Source organism: Liolophura sinensis, chromosome 6 (genome assembly GCF_032854445.1).
Source record: "Liolophura sinensis isolate JHLJ2023 chromosome 6, CUHK_Ljap_v2, whole genome shotgun sequence".
In the NCBI taxonomy this organism is placed as follows: Eukaryota; Metazoa; Mollusca; class Polyplacophora; order Chitonida; family Chitonidae; genus Liolophura; species Liolophura sinensis.
Window position 1 is genome coordinate 42,569,260 of NC_088300.1, and position 24,547 is coordinate 42,593,806.

The 24,547-nt window shown below is 40.7% G+C and overlaps 1 protein-coding gene across 1 annotated transcript in view; it reads right to left on the reverse strand.

The window, feature by feature from the left end:
- The window catches only part of LOC135467232 (uncharacterized), a 55,054-nt gene that overhangs the window by 1,392 nt on the left and 29,115 nt on the right, over positions 1–24,547 (reverse strand). The window contains exons 32-60 of the mRNA XM_064744996.1: positions 23,083–23,180; positions 22,275–22,503; positions 21,508–21,640; positions 20,967–21,031; positions 19,977–20,164; positions 19,596–19,765; positions 18,708–18,961; positions 18,335–18,457; positions 16,360–16,571; positions 15,614–15,770; positions 14,321–14,484; positions 12,673–12,835; positions 12,092–12,405; positions 10,153–10,404; positions 9,221–9,370; positions 8,786–8,890; positions 8,140–8,247; positions 7,717–7,876; positions 6,912–7,098; positions 6,508–6,593; positions 5,707–5,802; positions 4,738–4,968; positions 4,041–4,231; positions 3,404–3,576; positions 2,469–2,693; positions 1,681–1,880; positions 1,296–1,378; positions 873–941; positions 322–519 (exon numbers count right to left, since the gene is read on the reverse strand). Coding sequence (XP_064601066.1) covers positions 322–519; positions 873–941; positions 1,296–1,378; positions 1,681–1,880; positions 2,469–2,693; positions 3,404–3,576; positions 4,041–4,231; positions 4,738–4,968; positions 5,707–5,802; positions 6,508–6,593; positions 6,912–7,098; positions 7,717–7,876; positions 8,140–8,247; positions 8,786–8,890; positions 9,221–9,370; positions 10,153–10,404; positions 12,092–12,405; positions 12,673–12,835; positions 14,321–14,484; positions 15,614–15,770; positions 16,360–16,571; positions 18,335–18,457; positions 18,708–18,961; positions 19,596–19,765; positions 19,977–20,164; positions 20,967–21,031; positions 21,508–21,640; positions 22,275–22,503; positions 23,083–23,180 — 4,784 coding nt within the window. The remainder of the gene's footprint in view (positions 1–321; positions 520–872; positions 942–1,295; positions 1,379–1,680; positions 1,881–2,468; positions 2,694–3,403; positions 3,577–4,040; positions 4,232–4,737; positions 4,969–5,706; positions 5,803–6,507; positions 6,594–6,911; positions 7,099–7,716; positions 7,877–8,139; positions 8,248–8,785; positions 8,891–9,220; positions 9,371–10,152; positions 10,405–12,091; positions 12,406–12,672; positions 12,836–14,320; positions 14,485–15,613; positions 15,771–16,359; positions 16,572–18,334; positions 18,458–18,707; positions 18,962–19,595; positions 19,766–19,976; positions 20,165–20,966; positions 21,032–21,507; positions 21,641–22,274; positions 22,504–23,082; positions 23,181–24,547) is intronic.

Genomic DNA, 24,547 nt, shown 5'->3' on the forward strand with positions numbered 1-24,547 from the left:
GACACATTTGAGTTTAGGTCCTTGCCATCAACAGGGGCCCATCTGCAAAGTAATTATCACAGTTAAAATGAAAGCAACATATTTCACAAAATTAGTAGAATCTTGGGATATAAAAATAAATAAAAATACGTCAACCAAGTACTTCACCAACTTTAACTTTCATTTTCTCCCTAACCTTTATAAATAATGACAGTTCAATGTCATTCCCAGTTGAAATGAGTGTCCATGGTATGGAATTATTTAGTTAGCTCAAAGAATGAAAGTGAAGTCAAAGTTTCTGAGCTGAGTATAATTACGCAGTCCCAAGTTGCCTCCCCTTACCTCCACAAAGCTAGGGTTCCCATAGATCTCTCCATCCAGGTCCTGACCCCCAGTGTCCTCTAACACTGTTGACCCTGTCGTCCCTTCCATGGGGTAGTGGGCACCCACGTATCCCTTCAGTTTAGGCCGGACTAGCCCAATGTCCTGCAGATGGGCGTCAATGTCCGTATCTGGGAGGGCCACATTGTAGAGCCTCACCTATACCATAGAATGAACATATCAAATTGTGCTACTTTTGCATCTAAGAAGAATTGACTTGCACAACACACCAGCAACTATGTACTGCAACCATGTCTAATTTTTAATCAATTGTGTGGTAAGTGTTTATGCAATAAGGAAGAAAAATTTCACCGCAGACGTATGGCTAGGGGGAAACCAGTCAGATAAAGGAGGAAACCATCAAGACAGATAGATCAGCTTATCCGACACATTACTGATACCCTGAGATGTAATGTGTTACTAATGTGTATATGCAATCAAGATTGCACACATGTGATGTATCATATATGTATTTTACAGAGAGACTTTAGACTACTCGGTCTGCACATTACCTCATCTATAACTCCTGCCAGGTAACTGCCATCATCTCGGCCCAGGTACAGCCAGGGATTACCGGACAACTACAACAGGTGCAAACTCAGATTAGTGAGAAATACATCAAAACTTAGCAGTCTGTGCACAATAAAAATTTAACATCACCAATAAGTCATGGTTATTATTCTCTTATTGGTTTTATTTCGTATTATGGAATTATTTAGTATTTTCCTTTGAAAAAGGTATTTGTATTAGTGTCTAATGCAACAGTAAAGATACTAATATATCAGAATATTTATACCCTCCACAAAACATATATATTCCAGTTACAACACAAATATTACACTAATATAAATAGTAAAAGTTGCAAACAGAATATTGATAAGTTAGAAAAAGAAGTTACAATATGAATATCATATGGATGTGTGAAACATGCTCACCCAATCTGATGATGTTGTTATGCCGACAAGCTCCGCCTCTGCTCCTGAACGAGTCCCATTGAGAAACAAAGTCAATGTTTGCACTGAAAGAGAGAAAAAACAGCAATAATATATTTCAGGGCTTTTGTACACAATGCTGCAGAAAACTGACAACCACAAAACAAAAATAAAAAAAATCTTGCATCTTGTGTGTCCCAGTGACTGAAACCAAGCACATTTATTTACCACATCAATGCCTGCTCCACAGTTAATAAAAAAGATCTACCTTTATGGGTTTCCTACAATAAACATAAATATAATATTTGACATGAAAAAAATACTTTGTTGGATGGACGAATCCCAATGATGTGATTAAGGAAAATACAAAGTAAACATAGCCTCTAACCTTGGGCTTCATATCTGAGGATGAGGTGGTTCCAGTGGAGGGTGGTAAGAGTTGTGCCCCCTGATATGGTGCTACCATTCACCTCAGCCTTGACTACACCACTGTCCACATAAAGGCAAACCTCAGCTGTGAGGGTACACAGTATGGGGAGTTTGCCTGAGAAACCAGGCTGTAGCAGAAGCCACAGAGCAAAGGTAAAGCTGTAAAATAACATCAGAAATTGTCATGATACTGCAAGTGAGTATGTAATGTGAAAGTAATGATGGCACACCTGAGATACATGCTACATTATGTGGATGCCATTCAAGTTACTAAGAGTGTTTGAGTGTTCACACAATTTGTTACAAAACTGGTTGACCGACAGACTTTTGCTCAACACCATTCCCAGAAATTTTTCAAAAGTGTGATGATTGTTAGTTTGCTGGTTAAGGAAACCAAAGTGCCAGGAGTGTTAAATACCACATACTTTGGCTCACGAACTTTCCCACGTGTACTATAAAGACTTTCACTCCAAAACGATGACAGACAAATGCACATCATGCTGTACAACTGTCTAAAAATCCATCATCCATGTTAGGGATTGAGCTTTATATAAATCAATACATAATGTCTACCTTTCAGTCCTCATGCTACATACTGAAGTGAAGATTGTGTTATTTGTGCAGATGTTTCAGGTTGAAATCCATTCAATCACTCCTCACCACAGGATTAGAAAAGACAGAATCTCCTCAGTAAATCAGTAAAGCTTTATCACTTGAACATATTAACATTTCTAAAGTCTGACATACCTCTGCTCAATGCCTAAATCAGCGAGACCAGCGAGCTTAACATAGTCATCCGTACCATCCAGCTGCAGAGCACTGTTCACCCTCTGCAGACACCTGCCCGTGAGGCCCGCCCACACTGTGCCAGGCTGATCAAACTCGAACACACCTAGGCGACCACCCGTTATTGTAGCATCGTAAACATTCCCAGAATCCACCACCAACATCATCCCTGTGTAGATTCTCAGTCTAACAGAGAGAGAAAGAAAGAGAGATTAAATACGACACAAGAAGAGAATAATATCATGGTATTTATTTATTTATTTATTCAATTCGTGTTTTATGCCGAACTCAAGAATATTTGACTTATACGACGGCGGCCAGCATTTTGGTGGGGGGAAACCAGACAGAGCCCAGGGAGAACAAACGACCATCCACACGCTGCTGTAGGCCTTCCAACGTCTGGCCGCAGGGGAAGCCAGCTTGAGCTGGACTTAAACTCACAGCAATTGCACTGGTGGGAGGTTCCTGGGTCATTGCTCTGCACTGGCATGCTAACTCAATCGGTTACGGAGGCCCCCTATCCTGATAATACTACGTATTTACATTCAACTGGCCCTGCACATTCTTTGCATGTACAGCTGCATATACGCATGTATATATTAATGTCCCACTACACCAACATGGTTTGTTTGGTTTATTATACAAACTATTGGGAATTCTACCAGAAATAGAGATTCATGTTGGATGAAAACTCCTGTACAAATTGAATATTCTCAATCTTTACCATTACAATTACAAAAGTAATTGTCTTCAGGGGTGTTAAGTAAAGCGCCCAACTACTCATGTCAGTGAAGTTCAAGGCCCGGGCTACAATTATAGTCAAGGTACATGTAAATACATTTCACAGATTAAAAAAAAAATAAATAAATAAAAATGTATGATGGCTGTGTATGTACCTGATCAAGCCTTGTGATGGTTGGTGTGTCAAAGACCACCTGTATGCGGTATTGTACTGCCAGCCAATCAGAGCGGGATCATGCCACAGCACTGACACCTCATTGGCTGTGGGGACGCTATGCCAGATGGCATTACTCAAGGTACTGCTAGGTCCAGATGCAGAGTTAATCAGCTGAAAAAACAAGATTGATCTGTGATGAGCCTCTCATCAGTGCCATTGCTGTGAGTTAATGGCATAGCGCTTCAATCACATAAATAAAATTTCAAACATGACTATGTTTCTCATTTTGCCTGATTTTGGTAGTCCTATTTATCAAATATAGATGTTTGAAGATCTGTTTTGAAGGTAAGATGTTATCCTACTGATTACTTTAAGCACCAAAAGTAATATTTTAATGTTTAATATTTGCTTTTAAAAATACATTTTTTCAAGAGAAATTTAAGGATTAGTATCCAGTAAACACAGGTCTTTGTTCATCACAGGTAAAACATGGAGAACTCCACGATAAATGTTTATCATCTAGAAATATACATTCAGCATTTCAAACATCTTTTTTATTGTTCAATAAATTTTCCACGAAACTCCAGTGTACATATCCACTTACAAAACCATAACTGTACAGAGTTAGACCTCACCTTTATCTGAACACCTTTGACACCAGCTCTGTACAGAGAGCCTCCATAATTCAGATTGTCATGACGCCAGATGACCAGGTAAAACTTCCTGTTGTTGACATAACCAAACACAAGGCCTACATAGTTACCCTTAAGCCCAGCCTCTACATACAAGGTACCAGTGTACTCTACCTCAGTGTATGCCTGGGAACCTGCAAAGTGTGAATAGAGAATTTAAAACAGGGTTTCGATCCATGAAAGGAACTATATTTTCAAAAATCGCATGTTTTCCAGTACTTTCAAGGATCTCTCAGTTCAGCATAAACCTTCCTGTGGGAACTATTTTGGTGCCTTACTTATTTGTGCATTTCAAACATAATGCAGTATGGTACATGTAATTATTGTTTAAATAACGAACACTTTCAAATATTCATTCCAAAATAAACAATTTTTCACTGACTTTCGAGATGTAGAAAACCTTTCACCAAATTTAATTCTGAAAGTATATACTGTAGATATTAAGAAAATAAAACAAGTAGAGCGGTAACTTGGGTGTGTTATCAGCTTTAGTTTGGAATAGTTCTGTTTCTATAAATGAGAGACCTGAATCAAGATTTTAGCCATATTGTACTTAAATTAGAAAATATGGATAAGACATTTGAAGACAAGAAAACATAGTTTGTTTCCAGTTTTGACTGGTTGCCAAACCAGCACCTACCAATCAGCATGGTTGCCTGCTGGGTGGATTCCGTTTGCCTAATGTTTGCTCCTTCATCTGTCACTTCCCACTGGGGCGCTGTACTGGGAGATGCCGCGGGGTTGAGAATCACAGAGGTGTAGTCGACAAAGGATGTGTGATTGATAAATTTATTGAGTGGACAGTCATCATCTGAATTAGGGGCACCATCTCCATCGGAGTCAGACTCACAGTCGTCACCTACACCATTTCCTGTCAGGACAAAACATACAGTCATGTAAACAAAATACATGTATGTTTGTTTTCTGTGAGTCAGAAAATCATTTGCTGTGAGCAAGGCATAAAACACCAATGAAATAAATAAATAAATAAATAAATAAATAAATAAAAAAGCAAGGCATAAAACACCAATGAAATAAATAAATAAAAAAATAAATAAATAAAAAAATAACAAAAAAAAAAATTAATAATACCATTCCCTTGATCTGTCAAATGTTTGAGAGCCAATTGGCCAGTGTTGCATGTCTTTGCTCTGAATGTTGTCAAATGTCACACTGAAGAATTCACGTCCACAATGGCTGCCCCTTTTAGTGGTGGTGTATTTAGCTGAAGGGTTTGGAGTACACCACCATTCTTTGACACATCATCAGACAACTTTCCCATGTGACATGCTTGAAGACAAGTGGTCTCCACCAAACGTCAACTAAGACACAAGAAATCGTCACCAAATCTTCGTCAAACAAGTCCTGCCATCAAGGCCTCCGTGAACAATAGAATAATTTAAATACTTCTTACAGACAACTTGAAGCATAGCCTATCTGACAAGGTGGCTGAATCAGTGGACATTGGGCAGAAGAGAAGAGCTTGCTCTGTCAAACTATTCACCTGTGCAGGTGTTCTATCAAGCATACTCTTTAAGGCTATGACTGTAACCGCAAAAAATGAAAAGAGTTTTAACTGGAGGCCATTCGTGTGCACAGTTTTACTTACCGTCTGTGTCAGCTTGTCCTGCGTTTGGCAAGTATGGACAGTTGTCATCATCATTAGCCACAAGGTCTCCATCTATATCAGGGTCACATGCATCTCCTGAACACGGAACAAGCATGCCTGAACAATTAACTCGATAAAGGTTAATAGTTTTAGACAAAATAAACTGAATGATATCAGCAAATTATTATGATATGTGATATCCCCCAGTTACAGGTATTTGAATGTCTTTACACATACACCAGGTCATCTGCATCCACTTTCACAAAACTCTGTAAATGGAATGGGCTTGTACCTTTAGTGTATTACAACATTTCAACCTAAGAGAGTTTTATGGAGAGTCCCCAAGACTTTGTTGCCATGAACAACTATACAACTTTTCTTGGATTGCCAACTACAGCTTGTGTGGTGGTTGGTGTATGGCACATTAGCTTGTGTCAGTCCCTCGATGGGACTTAACCAAAACCACATGGGCTTCAACGAGCCTGTAAATTACTTTATAGCCTGTCTTTGTAGACTTTAATTACCCTAATCCCTCAACTTTGTCACCTATAAACGAGCAACTTTCAGTGCAATTTATGCACATTTATAATTAGATTTTGGAAACAAAACAACATTGGTCTTCACAAAACGTACAATTTTCATGAGCCTTCGCCGAATAATGCTTTCAGAACAAGCTTGAATAAACACCTTGCAAACATGTGAAAAGGTTGAAGAATTAGTTTAGCCTTGCTAGTTTTATCTGTATAAGGCTGTGTCGCATGTATGTTCAGGGGGAGGTAACTCTATGCAATGTACACTTACCTAGGCCATCACTGTCTGTGTCCGTCTGTTCTCCGTTTGGTCTGAACTCACAGTTGTCGAGAAAGTCAAGAATACTGTCACCATCACTAACAAACAGAAACAATCATCAGTCATTCTTTACAATAATGCCTTAATACAAGATACCAACAATCACAACAATGAAAAAGAACAGAGAAATACACATATTACATTTTGCAAATATACAACTTGAATGTGTCTTTATGGGAGCAAAAATTAAATTATGCCTCAGAAGTGAAAATTACTTTGAGACTTCTAACTAAATTTTGTAACAGTGCACAAACTTCATTTATATATATATGATTCTGGTTTTTAAATCTAAGCAAAGAGCTAAAGAACTAATGATGTTATTAAAACCACCTGCCAGATTAGTGTAGTTTACTCACACATCTTTGTTGGTGCCCCCTGGGGTATCGCAGGCATCCCCGACGCCATTCTGGTCTGTGTCCACCTGGTTAGAGTTATCCACGCTGACACAGTTATCACAGGCGTCACCCACTGTGTCTGAATCGCCAGAGTTTTCCTGACCAGGGTTGTATACCAGGGGACAGTTGTCAGATGAGTCCTGAACACCTGATCACAGAAGACAAAACATTAATCCCACATCAGACAAAATACACTGGTCTTCACAAGACAGCAACGGTCATGTGGGAGACGTGTATATTTCCTTACTTCGCAGGATAAATTTGCTGCAGGATTACTCAATGACAGGATATAAAAATATATGGTGTCAGTAACCCTTTTACTGACACCATACATTTCCTTATCCTGTCATCGTGTAACTGTGTAACTAATATACAACGTAGTACATAACATCTGCAAGCTATAGGACACTGAATCTGATTTATGTGAAATATGAACTATTATATATGAACAAATAGAAAACAAACAAGTTGTGAGGTGGAATAACTTGAATTATTCATGATTTTTCTAAATATTCATGTAAAAACTTGGTTATTCCCCAGGAGTATTTCTTTTTTGTTATATCTGTATTAACTGATGGTCTTATTTACTATTATAATATTAAGTGCATTACTGAAAATGAAAATTCTTCTTTGTATAGTTAACACCACAGTCTAGAACTGTTCATTTATTTTACGGCGCTAAGTATAATGAGTGGAGAAAAATGAAGTGCCCTGAGTCAGCAAGGTGTCACGATCAGGGAATTTTGGCAGTGCTGTCCCATCCTACCATCTCCATCATCGTCGTTGTCACACGCATCTCCAGTGCCATCCCTGTCTGTATCAATTTGATCAGCATTCACCACAGCAGGACAGTTATCACAGTTGTCTCCCCTTCCATCTCCGTCAGTGTCGGTCTGATCGATGTTAGCCACAGTAACACAATTGTCCTGAAACAGCCATTACATTGCACTGAACACAATATATATCATTTGCAATAAATTAGACCATCAGCTGTGTACAATACTGATTGACTATTTACATGTTTATTACAGGAATATAGTGTACAAACAGCAAAATGATGTGACGGCTGATCGACCAATGAGAGTGCAGGCTCAAATCTACTTCTGTCTTACAGTGAGGACACTAAGCCTGAGGCTTCATTGTCATATTGAACAAAACTGACCAGACAAATCTTCACAAATGTTCATACCGTGACATCATAAATGCCATCATTATCATCATCTTCATCACAGTCATTGCCAACAAAGTCCCCATCAGTGTCCTCCTGCCCACTGTTAGGTAGCACAACACAGTTGTCCTGTCAACAACAACAACACTCACCATCACAATCAATATCCAGTTAATATTAAGATAATATTTATGTACACCAAAAAAAAACAAACAAACAGTTATCCTATCAAAAAAAATTAACATATTACATAACAGGCAAACTTGTACAACTATAAAGTTTAACCGACAATTTTAGCAGCGGCATAGTCATGTAATGATAGAACCTGAGAGCTGTTAGATTCATCGTATATAATCCAGTGTTCACTCCATGGAAACAGGGAAAAAATCTGTTAGCGTACTCTGAGCATGTTGAAAGCTTGGAAGAGGATCCATCCCCCTTCTGCAGTGCATTTAAAAAATAACTCATTTGTAGATGATAATTTTTGTCAACTTGGGTTGCTTGCAACATTTAAATTTTAATTCTCGTTTGTCCATCGAGGTTTATTCTGGCCAGACACTACAAATTTAAAGAGTTGATTTGAAATATCATTTTGTGTGAAAGCATCTTTTTTTGGAATGCCTTGGGAGAAGAAGGGTTAGTCCACAGTAAATGTAGTGTATCTTACACGCTTACAGCCTGTGTCAGAACAGGGCAGGCTGATGTCTGGATGACCATCCAGGTCAGTGTCTTGTCCGCAGAGGACTCCATTCCCTGCATAGCCTTGTGAGCACTGGAGAGAACAACAACAACAGTGACAGAATCAGCGCAAAAGTAAAAAAGAGTCTTCCATAAAGGCACAAACCTGTTGAATGGTGAGTTATATATTAATAACTGATGTGAAATCTAAAATGAAACATACATGAGTTAGATGTAGACGCATGAAACCAAGAAATGCACAAATTCATCTTCCATAAATTGAGAAATCTTCTTCAAATCAACCAAAATTTTGAAGAGTGATTCCTCGCACAATATGGTAAAAGACAAGCAGGCTTATACAAAAGACACGTCACACATTTAAGTATGTTGTTGTCAAACACAGGTGTGGTGTGTACAATTTTACCTGACACTTGAAGAGTCCTGGTCCCAGGTAGACACACTCTGAGTTACCTGTACAGTCATGCTGATTGGAGGAGCAGAAGTCAGAAGGTGTGCAGCCCTGTAGAGCATTACCTACATAGCCGTCCCCGCAGAACCCACAGGTGAAGCTTCCCTACAGGTAAAAAAACGTGATGTTAAGTCAGAATCCTTATTTCACTCCTTCATTCTACAGGTAAAACATGTGGAATCATAGATTCCTTCATCCCACAGGTAAAAAAAGCTTGACATTAATCCAAACTGAGTCATTTTTTCTACAGGTAAAAATGTACTGTTAAGCTAAAATCATTCACTCATCCTCCGGGTACATGTAAAATACCAGGTAGGTAAATACTCCACTTAAAGCCATTCATTCAATGCTTTTATGAAATGCTCACAATGATTGAAACACTAAAGATTATTTTTGCAAGAATCACATCCAAATATATTTGTAAATATATGCACATGTAGATGTAGTACACCATATAGAGGCAAAGTCTTAACAACTAGAACCACTTAAAATTTCATACAGGACTTTTTAACACAGGAAGAGCAAAGATTACTGGCAGACCTTACCACAGTATTGATACACCTACAGGTAAAAATGTACTGTTAAGCTACAGGTAAAAATGTACTGTTAAGCTAAAATCATTCACTCATCCTCCGGGTACATGTAAAATACCAGGTAGGTAAATACTCCACTTAAAGCCATTCATTCAATGCTTTTATGAAATGCTCACAATGATTGAAACACTAAAGATTATTTTTGCAAGAATCACATCCAAATATATTTGTAAATATATGCACATGTAGATGTAGTACACCATATAGAGGCAAAGTCTTAACAACTAGAACCACTTAAAATTTCATACAGGACTTTTTAACACAGGAAGAGCAAAGATTACTGGCAGACCTTACCACAGTATTGATACACCTGGAGTTAGCATCACACCCTCCATTGTTAACACTACACTCATCTATGTCATCACACACTTGATACTGCAGAGGAGCCAGGACCTGATTGGTCAGGAAAAAGACCCGACGGGTAAAGTTCCAAGACCAGGCATCTTCGTATGTTCCCAGGTATCCTGTAGGGCACGCCAGGCACTGGTAACCAGGCTCAGTGTTAATACACGCTGAGACATTCCAGCAGGGACGATTCTCCTCACACTAAAACACACAACCACAAGTAATTAACTATTAACACAGGTGATTCCCCAGGTAACACTCCAGCCACTGATAACCAGGCTCAGTGTAAATACATGCTGAGACATTCCAGCAGGGACGATTCTCCTCACACTAAAACACACAACCACAAGTAATTAACTATTAACACAGGTGATTCCCCAGGTAACACTCCAGGCACTGGTAACCAGGCTCAATGTTAATACATGCTGAGACATTCCAACAGGGACGATTCTCCTCACACTAAAACACACAACCACAGGTAATTAGTTAATAACACAGGTGTTTCCGCACATAACACTCCAGCCACTGATAACCAGGCTCAGGGTTAATACAGGCAGACACATTTGAGAAGGGACAGTTCTCCTCACACCATAACACACAGCCACAGGTAATTAAATAATAACACAGGTGTTTCCCCATATAACACCCCAGGCACTGATAACTTCGCTCAGTGTTAATACAGGCAGACACATTTGAGAAGGGACAGTTCTCCTCACACTACAACACACAGCCACAGGTAATTAAATAATAACACAAGTGTTTCCCCAGATAACACCCCAGGCACTGATAACATGGCTCAGTGTTAATACAGGCAGACACATTTGAGGAGGGACAGTTCTCCTCACACTACAACACACAGCCACTGGTAATTAAATAATAACACAAGTGTTTCCCCATATAACACCCCAGGTGCTGATAACTTCGCTCAGTGTTAATACAGGCTGAGACATTCAAGAAGGGACAGTTCTCCTCACACTACAACACACATCCACAGGTAATTAACTAATAACACAGGTGTTTCCCCAAATAACACCTCAGCCACTGATAACATGGCTCAGTGTTTATACAGGCTGACATTCGAGAAGGGACAGTTCTCCTCACACTACAACACACAGCCACTGGTAATTAAATAATAACACAGGTTTTTCCCCATATAACACCCCAGGTGCTGATAACTTCGCTCAGTGTTAATACAGGCTGAGACATTCGAGAAGGGACAGTTCTCCTCACACTACAACACACATCCACAGGTAATTAACTAATAAAACAGATATGTCCCCAGATAACACCCCAGGCACTGATAACATGGCGCAGTGTTAATACAGGCTGAGACATTCGAGAAGCAACAGTTCTCCTCACACCACAACACACAGCCACAGGTAATTAACTAATAAAACAGATATGTCCCCAGATAACACCCCAGGCACTGATAACATGGCGCAGTGTTAATACAGGCTGACATTCGAGAAGGGACAGTTCTCCTCACACTACAACACACATCCACAGGTAATTAACTATTAACACAGGTGTTTCCCCAGATAACACCCCAGGCACTGATAACATAGATCAGTGTTTATACAGGCTGAGACATTTCAGCAGGGACAGTTCTCCTCACACAGAATCGTGGCATCTTGCCAGAAGATACATCCGATACTATTATCCAAAGTGAGATATTTGTCACTTGATTTCTCTGGTGTAAAACTTGTACAGATACATGTGTGTTGACAATTAAAAGTTGACTACTGCAAATCAGAAGATGACTTCATTTGTAGTAAATTTCATCATGATGTATTAAAGCAAAAGAAAAATCCACAAAACTTACACAGCTAAAAATTAAGAACTACATGTACAAGTATCATAAATATTTCACCTGTAATTTAGCTTTTACCTCATTAATATCTGTACAGGTAACTCCATTACCCATGTACCCCTCGGGACAGGTATCACACTCGTGGTTGCCATTGCCCAGGTTATGACAGAGCTCTGAGGAGAAGCAGGGGCTGGTGGAGGCCATACAGGGGCACTCCGCGATGCTAGGGCAGAGCTGACACTGGGTCCCGTCCCCTAGGGAGTATGTGTCCGTGGGGCACCTCTCACACCTGTCCTTCCTGTCAGAGCTGTAGTAACCCCGGGGACAGGGTTTACATGAGGTCTGACCCACAGTGTCCTGGTAATACCCCGGACTACAACTTGCACAGAACACTGAAAAATGATGAGCGTAATCTGAGATCTGCAGATGGCTCTGCTAACATTAACATAATCAAGTACCAGTTGAAATGAAAGATGCTGACCTGTGATGATGCCAGGAAAGCCAGGCAGGTGATATTCTCTGTCTCATAGCACATATTTACATGTGCGTAGGGTTCCTTTTGATATACACTGTGTATAGAAACTGTAAAACAATCAACATAAAAGTTAAAGAACCAGCTCTTCATTCTGTACAGCAGAAAGAATGTGAGTCAGACTTACACATGGGCACATCAGCATAGGTCCCCTCCTCACACAGGTATTTTTGTCCTCCTCGGCAAGCGTAGCCCGCTTCACAGATGCTGCAGGCACCTGGGCAGTATGTGGTGTTACACACAGCATAGTACAGGTCCTCACATGGCGTTGCATAACCCTCAGAGCAGATCTGTGTAGGACATAAATTGTTGGAGTTGAGGCTTTAACAGCAATTTTTTATCTGTCTGCCATCAGAATGTTTGATCCAGCCCCTGCTGTTTTGGATGCAGCTTACATGTAGGTCTGCTGGTTTTGGATGTAGCTTACATGTAGGTCTGCTGGTTTTGGATGTAGCTTACACGTAGGTCTGCTGGTTTTGGATGCAGCTTACATGTAGGTCTGCTGGTTTTGGATGCAGCTTACATGTAGGTCTGCTGGTTTTGGATGTAGCTTACATGTAGGTCTGCTGGTTTTGGGTGCAGCTTACATGTAGGTGTGCTGGTTTTGGATGTAGCTTACATGTAGGTCTGCTGGTTTTGGATGCAGCTTACATGTAGGTCTGCTGGTTTTGGATGTAGCTTACATGTAGGTCTGCTGGTTTTGGATGCAGCTTACATGTAGGTCTGCTGGTTTTGGATGTAGCTTACATGTAGGTCTGCTGGTTTTGGATGCAGCTTACATGTAGGTCTGCTGGTTTTGGATGTAGCTTACCTGTAGGTCTGCTGGTTTTGGATGTAGCTTACATGTAGGTCTGCAGATTTTTTAGGTTACTGTTAAAGATTTCTTCTACGTGAGAAAATCTTGAATACAGCATAAAATAAATAATAAATAAATCTTTGTATTTCTCTCTGAAATTCAAATATGTTTTGAGAAAGTACTAGTTTTAGCTTGCTGGAGTATCATAAATACAGTGCATACTCAACAAAATGAATAAACCGAGAGAAGTTTATTTGAATCTTAAGAGGGCAATATTGTGTTCATAATTATGACAATAGCTATCTGTATATCATCTACTTCCCTAGCCCATCAAAACATCAATCAGACATGATTGTGGTGAACCAAGAAAATAGCTGAAATTTACTATCATAGCCCAAAAATTCGTGAATTTTCCCACGTATTCCCCTTCGACCTTCCGTTCAAGCCAATCCCACCTCCAGATGTTTTTCAACCCCTTGTCCACTGTACGCGCATCAAAATCTTTATCTGATCGATCCACGATACTCCGAGACGTTGCCGCCATTTTTGACCGGGCTGGCTCTGCTTCTGCCTTCGAATAATGGTATCTTGTTCCCGATTGGTTGAAACAGTTCGGCTTAATGAAACACACGATCTGACTGGACAATAGACTCCATTCAGATAACATTATAACCTCCGGCAATGCCAGATTTCGGTAGCCATGCATCGGCAAATTGACAGAATCTTCGACTTTATTTTGAGGAAATAAATCGGAGCTTTACAAAATGTTACTACACAGAAAAAAAAAACGGAAAACAGGTAAATTAATCGAAACTGAACAAAGATAAAGCAGAATTCCGCTAAAAAGCGGAAAAAAATCATGTCTGATCAATGGTCATAAGACAACGTTTGAACTACATAAATTTTATACACCATATGATAAAGATGTCCGTGTCGTTATAAAAAGTCATAAAATCGTGACACGTAAACAGTAACTTACCCAACCAGGAGGGCAGGGTGCACAGGTGTCTGATGCCCCAAAAGAGTGCTCTGTGGGAGAACGTCCGCAATCTGGGGTGTCCTCAGGGCATCTACCACATTGGCGCTCCTCCCCATCTCCTATACAGTAGTATGTGGTAGGGCATCGCTCACAGGATGTGTCATCTAAGTTAAAGAATGAGAATTTATTATTAAGTCTAACCGACATCAGATTTGTAAAGACCTTACTGTAGTAGACAAGCACAGAAGGGCTATGAAAAGTTGTTTCACAACTGACTATACTGCTTCATGTGTCGAGGTGTAGTCACATTGAGTTCTGCAGAGTAGTTTTCAGAGGAGGTGCTGTGGGTCACAGAGGCAATGCTGTGACATGCAGTTCTGGAGAGTAGTTTTCAGAGGAGGTGCTGTGGGTCACAGAGGCAGTGCTGTGGCATTCAGTTCTGTAGAGTAGTTTTCAGAGGAGGTGCTGTGGGTCACAGAGGCAGTGTTGTGGCATTCAGTTCTGGAGAGTAGTTTTCAGAGGAGGTGCTGTGGGTCACAGAAGCAATGCTGTGGCATTCAGTTCTGGAGAGCAGTTTTCAGAGGAGGTGCTGTGGGTCACAGAGGCAATGCTGTGACATGCAGTTCTGGAGAGTAGTTTTCAGAGGAGATGCCGTGGGTCACAGAGGCAGTGCTGTGGCATTCAGTTCTGGAGAGTAGTTTTCAGAGGAGGTGCTGTGGGTCACAGAAGCAATGCTGTGACTTGCAGTTCCGGAAAGTAGTTTTCAGAGGAGGTGCTGTGGGTCACAGAAGCAATGCTGTGACATTCAGTTCTGGAGAGTGGTTTTCAGAGGACCTCCTCTGGGTCACAGAAGCAATGATGTGACATGAAGAATGGTAGTGGTAATATGCAATGTACAGGTGGAGAAGGGCTGATGTTCCATGTACTAATACTGAGACACTGATGTTAATTAGAGTAAGTTACGTTCACTTACAACTGGATTACAGCACTTTTGTACATTCAAATTACTGCATCTCACGAAAGAATTACTGTGACTTACAGAAATCACAGTGTTTTGTTTTAGAATTACTGTGACATACAATAAGTTACGGTGGCTTACAGGAGAATTACAGAAGCATATGTCAGAATATACATTTATCAAGAATTTGAAATCGTGGCGTCTCATTTCCAATTTTTTTCCCTACCTCTCCCATGTTAATTTTGTCAGAATAAGGTGTGTCCAAGACACCCACCTGATAAAACCTATGTGTCAGAATGACTGACTTTAAATACATGTATATTAGAATGACTTACAGTAAAGTTGCTGTGACTGCTGACAGCCGCTGACCTCAAACCTCATTGCTATCTGACTGTGCCATGTCAGAGGGTTTATCCTCAATAGCTGGGCGAGAATGGGGGGATCCAGGAATGTCGTCACAATGGAGGATCGGTCTGAGGTTCCAGCAAACACCTGTAGGGTTCAACCAAAGACATACATACTCCACTCACATTTACATGTAACTTTCTTTGAAAGTTTTGGCCTGAAGCACAATGACCCTAGTATCTCCATGTTGAAGGACAATCACACAGTTTCATGGCAGCTTGTCAGACACCAGGCAGGACACCTTACTGAGCCCATTACATCACACTGATGATGCGCCAACCAGTGCTTTGTTCTGAAGGCCTTGGATAATTTCTAGGCCTGAGCTCCTATTTATCAACTTATGAAGATCGGAGTCATGAACTGCAAGAGCTTAAAAAGCCAAACGCACAAAGGGAAAGAACTCAATTGTGGTCGGTATATATACTTCTATGATAAAGAATCAGTGTACAAATTTTAAACTTTCTAGAGCCAATATTTTCAGTGCAACTGTTTTTGAGTTTTGATTTACACCATAAGACATCTGATACATATGGGCCATATGCCTTCAGTTTATACACTTCAAAACTTTCAGGCCATTTAATGTAAAACACTAGCTTACTAAGACTACCATCTAAAGTTTGTGTAATCTGTACCTCATTTATATGCAATAACAAGTTTTCACATAAAGTTCACATACTGAAACCCCTGATTCATTAGTATACAAGTTCCAGGGCCCCGCCTCTTGGTCACTGTAATACAACTGATAGGAGGTCACCCATTGGTCCTGATCCTCTCGGCCCTGAACCTGGATGGCTGTGAACTTGTAGCTTTCCTTCAGGTCAAGCTGTATGTACTGGTTAGTGTCCAGGCTTTGAGCAACCCAGCCTCCTGCCAGGAAACCAATCACAGCTGAGAACAAACACAAGGAAAGACAGGGATTAAGTTAGTGAACTGAAATACTTAAAAGGAAAGACAACAAATAATATAAGTTATTTTGGAGAAAGGGTGGCAACAGATCTAAATGACAATATCCATTTTTTGTTCTGACGTACTAGGTGACTATACCTAAAATTTTAATGTGGCACTCTAAGCAGTCTATGTGATACTCCATGTTAGAAAAACCTAAAACATGATGTCACTTCCCTCATGCATCATAGCTTCAATCATAGGGTTAACTGGCAAAACAATGTCAGGCGTGTTCTCAGTTTGTAGAAATTACTTACGCCTAATTGTTTAAAATTAACACTGTGGCACATTGGATTTTTTCAACATGGGCAATTTTGCTTACACTGAATGTATTTCAAAACTTGAGTAAATCCATGCCACCAAAATGCTGCCGCCGCTGAAGTACCATGCCGCAGAGATCAAACATAACATCTCACCCAATCACATACTGATACCGAGCCAACCAGTCCTGTTTCCTTGCTCTAAATCTCTTAGTACTGAGAGCCAAGTGAGGAAGCAAGAAGTACTATTTTTTAAATCTGGTATGACCCTACCCGACCCGACCCTTACAGACATGAGGTGTACACCTCAGTATGAGGTTTAGATGAGGTGTATATGGAGTGTAGGCCTCATGTACTCCTTAGTGTGAGGTAAAGATGCAGTGTACACCCCATGTATATTATCTGAGGTGTACTGTACCTCAAGTACATCCCCTAGCCATATGCCTATACCTCAGGAACTTTCAAAAAATTCAACACTTGGAAGATGTACCTAAGTTACACCTTAGAAACTTTGAAAGTTCAAAAAAAATGAATGATGTCCATCAGGTACACCTTAGAAACTTTGAGAATTTTTGAGCAGCAGAGAGATAATGTACCTCAAATACACCTTAGCTACTCTGAAAAAAATCAGCACTTAGAAGATGTACCTCAGCTACACCTTAGAAACTTTGAGAGTTTTTTAATTATAAATTAGTGGTCATGTACCTCATGTACACCTCAGCCACTTTTTTAAGTTTTAAAACAATTAAGAGATCAGATTTAGACATTTTACTTCAGAAAACATGGTGAGTACAAATAAGTAAGTACAAAGTAAGCCTTTGTCTCACCCTGTACTGACTTGCCATTCAGTGTGCAAATATTGACCAATCACAGAGCATGAATATATTTCCCCTGATTATTCCAAGATGGCTTCCGTGAAAAATGAGCATATATTCCAGGCTGTGGGAAAACAACTCAATTATGCACTGATTGATGTTTCCTGGGACAGAATTTGTGATATGTTTGGGCACATTACCAGTTTTAAAAGGCATAGAAAAGGAGCAGTACTAAATTTTGATCACGCAGCTTGAAATGTAAACATGTCACTGTTGTTGTTGTAAGTCAGCTGAGATTTACAGATACTGTGAACAAAGAACAGAATGCACTTACAAACTTACTTATGTTGTACCTCAAATACGCCTAAGGCATCATCATTTTTACCTAATATTTACAGGGTACACCTGCACTAAGGTGTTCTATAGGAGGTACTAATTTGCATAATTGGCAGTACCTCAGATGCACCTCAGATACACCTCATGTATGCCATAGACACACCTCAGTTCAGAAATGGTACACCTCAGATGTACCTCAAGTATACCTAATAAGGGTAATGGGGGTTTGATCCTGGCTCTCTCGACTAAGAGACGGACAATCTAACCAATCGGTTCCTTGTCATGTGATACTTACTGGTGGAGGAATTTAGGTTCAGGCGACCCCTGGAGGGTAACGTTTCACTGCTAAGGTAAGATGAGGCAGACAAGTAATCATCAGGTATCAGGCCAGTTCCTACGCCTATGTCAGCAGAGCAGGCTGGAAGAATGAACAGAGAACAAATTTTGGACAACTGTCAAAATAAATCAATCCTATACAATCAAGGCCTGCATGTGCCTCTGTCAACAGTTTTTTGAATAAAATCTTATTTTGTTCAATGTGCAACATGACCTGTTTTACTCTCCAACAACAACTAACTTTTCTTTTTCGGTGAGGTCACAAATTATAAACAATGTAGATAAGACAGGCTTGTGCAGAGTTCAACAGTAAAAACGCAATCATTTCTCACCAAACTTGTATACGTAATATCCTGGTATCCTTAGAGTTACCTCCCCTGATGTTTGATTGACATGGATGAAGTAGGGAATATTGTTGAAATCAGCATCCACCAGACAGCTGTTGCTGAGGGTGACCTCCACTGAGGCCGATGTCCCTCTGGGGGGTGACCCCTTGTCTATGACCACAAGATCAAACGTCAATGTCGTGTTTCTCACATAGATGTAATCATACAGATCCTGGGTGGCATTGAAATCTACCACAGGGCTGAAAAACAAATAATATTAATAAAATAGTGTAAGCTTGTTTACAAACTGAGGTTACATTAGACTGGTGCTATGTTTGCTGTTATAATTATGGCCTCTGCCTTGTACTGCTCATGGGGCCATTAAGATGATAAACTGTCTGCTGTGTTCCTGTGGTCGTTCGCACAATCCAACAAGATCTCCTTGTTCTGGACCAAAAAATTTGTTCCCATATATGTATATCACACGTGCAAAAGTTTGTAAGTAGCTTGTATAACTAAGTTGATGTTTTAACCCAATCCCTCTATAAAACTGACTGCAATTGTGTAAGTGAAATATTTCTTTCACACACAAACTAATATAAAACTGTTATAACATGAGAACATGAGAATTAACCAAGAAGTGCTCAGGAATTAAGGAAACCAAATCTATAGATCTCTAGTCCAAGAGCTGCAGATATATATATTTTTATCCAAATAAAAAACCTATTCATAGCTGATGGAATGCTACAGATGTAGATGTTCCATTCAGTACGGTTTAATAATTTAGGTGGCTTTAAACAATCAAGGATAGTATATCTTGTCACTAAAACACATTTATGGGATGTAAAGATACTAATCATTCTTCACACTGCCTCGTTTTTTTTTTAGACTTACTTCTCTATGACTTCTGAGTGATAATACAAGAGCTCTGCATTGACTGTGCTGTCAGCATCAGTGGCGTTCAGGGAGACAAACGGGTCTACCTGCAGGGCGGGGATGGGGACATATGTCAGGAGATTCTGTGCTAACACAGGACAGTTGTCATTCACGTCTGTCACCAGCACCTAAAAATCACAAGAGAAATGTTTATTTGTAATTAAGATGACAGAATTGAAATTTTTTGTCAAGCATCTGTCTATCATTATACACTCACTTTGATGGTGATCTGTTCTGTGAGAGTAAGGCCAGGGCCCCACCACTCTTAGTACCAGGAAGAAAGCCTGGGCCACCCCATAATCCAGTCCCCCCCCTCCCCCCCAATCATTACACACTCACTTTGATGGTGATCTCTCCTGTGAGAGTAAGGCCAGGGTCCACCACTCTCAATACCAGGAGGTAAGTCTGGGCCACCTCATAATCCAGGGAAGAGGCCAGTGTGAGGAGAGCAGACTGGGTGGTCAGGGTGAATGTTTCCACCCCAGGGATACTGGGCTCTGGGGTGACTACAGCACGACCCTGACAATCTGAAACACGGTGTGTATACCATAGTTTTATAGAAGACGGTTTGTTTGTTAAATATATGATATACTGTAAAGTACTTATTATTCGCTGCAATTTATTTTCGTGGATTTTCTCCAAAAATATGTTCGCGGGAATTCATTTTCACGTGTTTAAGGAATACTGGAAAAAAATCTGAAAATTTTCCAAAATATAATATGGCGGAAATTATTCAAGCACGTCAAACAGGTATCATCATGGATAGCTTTTTAATCCTCCTTTATTTCCCGCGGTGTCGCTAATCCTCTGGATCTGAGATTAAAACAATGTGAGATGGATTATGACTATGTAAGATAACTTTCACACCTACTGTGAGCAGTACTCAAGCAGGTGTCACTACTTTGCGAACCACTGATGAGTACTTTTAAACACCTGGCAAACTGACCTGTCACCTTTCGAGTAGTTCAACGCAAAACATATGAATTCAGCATTATTGATGCCAGTTACTCATTCTTTATCAAGCAACATGCATGTTTTGCATTGTTTTCGGTTTTAATCATCCTCTGTAGCAGGTCAGAAACTGCAAACATTGCCGTAGCTGTGAAACGGCCATTGTGTTGTTGTACACACTTCACAGTTTGTTAGAAGCTCACTCACTGGACCACAGGAAAGACACAGCCAATGGGAAAGCATGTATCAGAGCAACAGAGAAGCTAGCATGTGCTGGTATCTACTTTTCTTTCACTTTACGGGCATAGTGAACACTAATCAAACTAAAGACGAATGAACACCCACTTTGGGAGAGTTTGTATATATTTAAACCCTAACTTCCCTTCCCTGACGTTACGAAATTTAGCTGGCTCATCGGGTTTCTTAGCACAACTCCCATCAGCCTGGCAAAGATTTCACTTCATTTTTACTACTACCTGTAGTATATGATTCAATATTGGATATTTTTTTGGCTGGAATTATTTTTCGAGGTAAATTATTGAACGTGAAATCTGCGAAAATTAGTTTCACACGAAAATTAAGTACTTAACAGTATACATCACAATCTTATCTGATGCTGTGCAGGGTCTACCATTAATCACTTCATCTCAGTTGTATACTTAATTTATTTATTCATTTGGTTGCTGGTTAACAACATACTCAAAACTTTATTCATTATAAGTTTTACCACAGCCAGTTTTACGCATGGAGGAAAATACAGATACAGGCAAACTTTTAACACTTTAGATACGGTAACGATTGAACCTTACAAGATTAAAAGAACCTTTCCTCGTGAAATTTCACTTGTTAACAATTTAGTTTGGCAGCAAAGGAAACCGGATCCCGTTCAGGGCAGACAATAATCAGATGTCAGTATCACATGTACATACCTACATAGGACACGTTAAACCCGGACACGGTGGTATAATTGACAGGTGGGGTGGGAGGAGCTACACCAGCCGCAATGTTACTAGGCGTGTCATCCTTCAGACTGAAATGCCTGGCCTCATTACCTATAATAGTATTGGAAAGTGAGACGATTCATGACCTTCAGATCAAAACTCAGGACATGTAATATTTTACACTTTGACCCACCAGTTACATGTTTTTGTCCCACTTTATCCCACGTCTGCTAGCCCAAATGTATACATCCATCGACAAAGTATCTCGCAAAAAGATAAAAAAGCACATCTATTTATTCCTGTAATGTTGCATAACCGAGATATTGCAAATAACTACGGTTAAATCACCTGTTGTCTATTCTTTTAAATTTCTCATATTTTGACACAGCAATACGTGTAGAAGCCCTAATTTTGGTACATCTTTGACTTAACTTCTTTCACGTGCCTGTACTTTGATTATAATATCAAGCAGATCAGGAGGTAGGACATGGCTTTAACCATGGCACAACCACAAAATGTTGTGAAATTCGAATTGGAAATGCTGGGAGTTAAATAAAAATGAAAATCAAAATTCTACGAATGGAAAGATGCCCAACCTTTTGAAACATATACAGGCATCTTTTAGATAAAATTGCTTCACATCCTAACTTACATATTAAACACACATTAAATCCCTTAACAGTTTGAAGAGTTTATTTAAAACAGGTATAACCTGGAGAGTCTCTGAATGTAATTAAATCTTTACCCCTCAGAATGTCCACAGTGTAGGTGGGGCCGACAGAGAAGGGGTCAGTGAGTGTGACTGTCTCCAGGATCCCATCCAGGTGTAAATCCTCAGGTGTGTCAATCAGGTAATCAATGGGTGGAGCGTCTCCAGGGGAACTGAATGCTACTCCTTCTGTCTCCAACAGCAGGCTTGAGCTACACCTTAAACGCTCGGTGTGGAACAAATCAAAATGATACGCTTCTCCCACCTGAAAGACGTAACAGACGCTCAATGTCGATCATAACAGACACTCCACGTCGATCATAACAGACACTCAACGTCAATCATAACAGACACTCAACGTTGATCATAACGAATGTGTCAGCTGTTACATACAACAACTTTACCTTCATACCACCCACATTGCAATGTTAGCTGTGCTAACACATTGATACAGAAACACCAGATTCCTGATTACATGCAATTTTGCAAAGAATTGCAAATTTAGCATGCTCGAGTCTGGTATGACCACGCCTGTCTTGTATTGGCCTTTGACCTGCAGATAGCCTAATCACTATAAAATTTGGAAGACACCACCACCATCACTCGCCTGGTTAAAGAAATGCCTTAGGTAAATTTTGATTGGTTAATTGGTTTCTGCATGTGAGATATCAGCACTGTTTATGCCACTGACACTATATGTATGTACGCTGGTGTATTTGGAACATTTTTCCTATGCAGTTTATCCACTTCACATCAGGTAACAGGGTATAGTACAGGGTAGTGTGAAATAAGTAACAGTGAAATACTACAACCTTAGCAGGCCTTCAGTCACCGAAGTACTCACTGTAAGGTCCAGGTACACACTGGCTGAGCTGCGAGCTGACAGTCCCACACAGGATCCTCCTACCACAGTCCCCTGTTCAGGTGTCACAGTGCCTCCACCTAAACAACAAACACAGTCAGAGGGACACAATACCTGACAGTCCCACACAGGTTCTGCCTACCACAGTCCCCTGTTCAGGTGTCACAGTGCCTCCACCTAAACAACAATCACAGTTACATGTACACACTAGATGACAGTCCCACACAGGATCCTCCTACCACAGTCCCCTCTTCAGGTGTCACAGCGCCTCCACCTGAACAACAAACACAGTTACATGTACACACTAGCTGACAGTCCCACACAGGTTCCGTCTACCACAGTCCCCTCTTCAGGTGTCACAGTGCCTCCACCAAAACAACAAGCACAGTTACAGATACACACTAGATGACAGTCCCACACAGGTCATCCCTACCACAGTCCCCTCTTCAGGTGTCACAGTGCCTAAACCAAAACAACAAACACAGTTACAGGGACACACTAGCTGACAGTCCCACACAGGGCCCTCCTACCAAAGTCGACTGCCCAGGTGTCACAGTGCCTCCACCAAAACAACAAGCACAGTTAAAGGTACACACTAGATGACAGTCCCACACAGGTTCCGTCTACCACAGTCCCCTCTTCAGGTGTCACAGTGCCTCCACCTAAACAACAAGCACAGTTACAGATACACACTAGCTGACAGTCCCACACAGGTCATCTCTACCACAGTCCCCTGCTCAGGTGTCACAGTGCCTCTACCTAAACAACAAGCACAGTTACAGATACACACTACCTGACAGTCCCACACAAGCCCCTCCTACCACAGTCGACTGCCCAGGTGTCACAGTGCCTCCACCTAACAACAAGCACAGTTACAGGGACACACTAGATGACAGTCCCACACAGGTCATTCCTTGTTGTTCAGGTGGAAGCACTGTGTCACAGTGCCTCCACCAAAACAACAAACACAGTCACAGGGACACACTAGATGACAGTCCCACACAGGCCCCTCCTATAACAGTCGACTACCCAGGTGTCACAGTGCTTCCACCAAAACAACAAGCACAGTTACAGGGACACACTAGATGACAGTCCCACACAGGTTCCGCCTACCACAGTCCCCTCTTCAGGTGTCACAGTGCCTCCACCTAAACAACAAACACAGTTACATGTACACACTAGCTGACAGTCCCATACAGGGCCCTCCTACCAAAGTCGACTGCCCAGGTGTCACAGTGCCTCCACCAAAACAACAAGCACAGTTAAAGGTACACACTAGATGACAGTCCCACACAGGTTCCGTCTACCACAGTCCCCTCTTCAGGTGTCACAGTGCCTAAACCAAAACAACAAACACAGTTACAGGGACACACTAGCTGACAGTTCCACACAGGTCATCCCTACCACAGTCCCCTGCTCAGGTGTCACAGTGCCTCCACCTAAACAA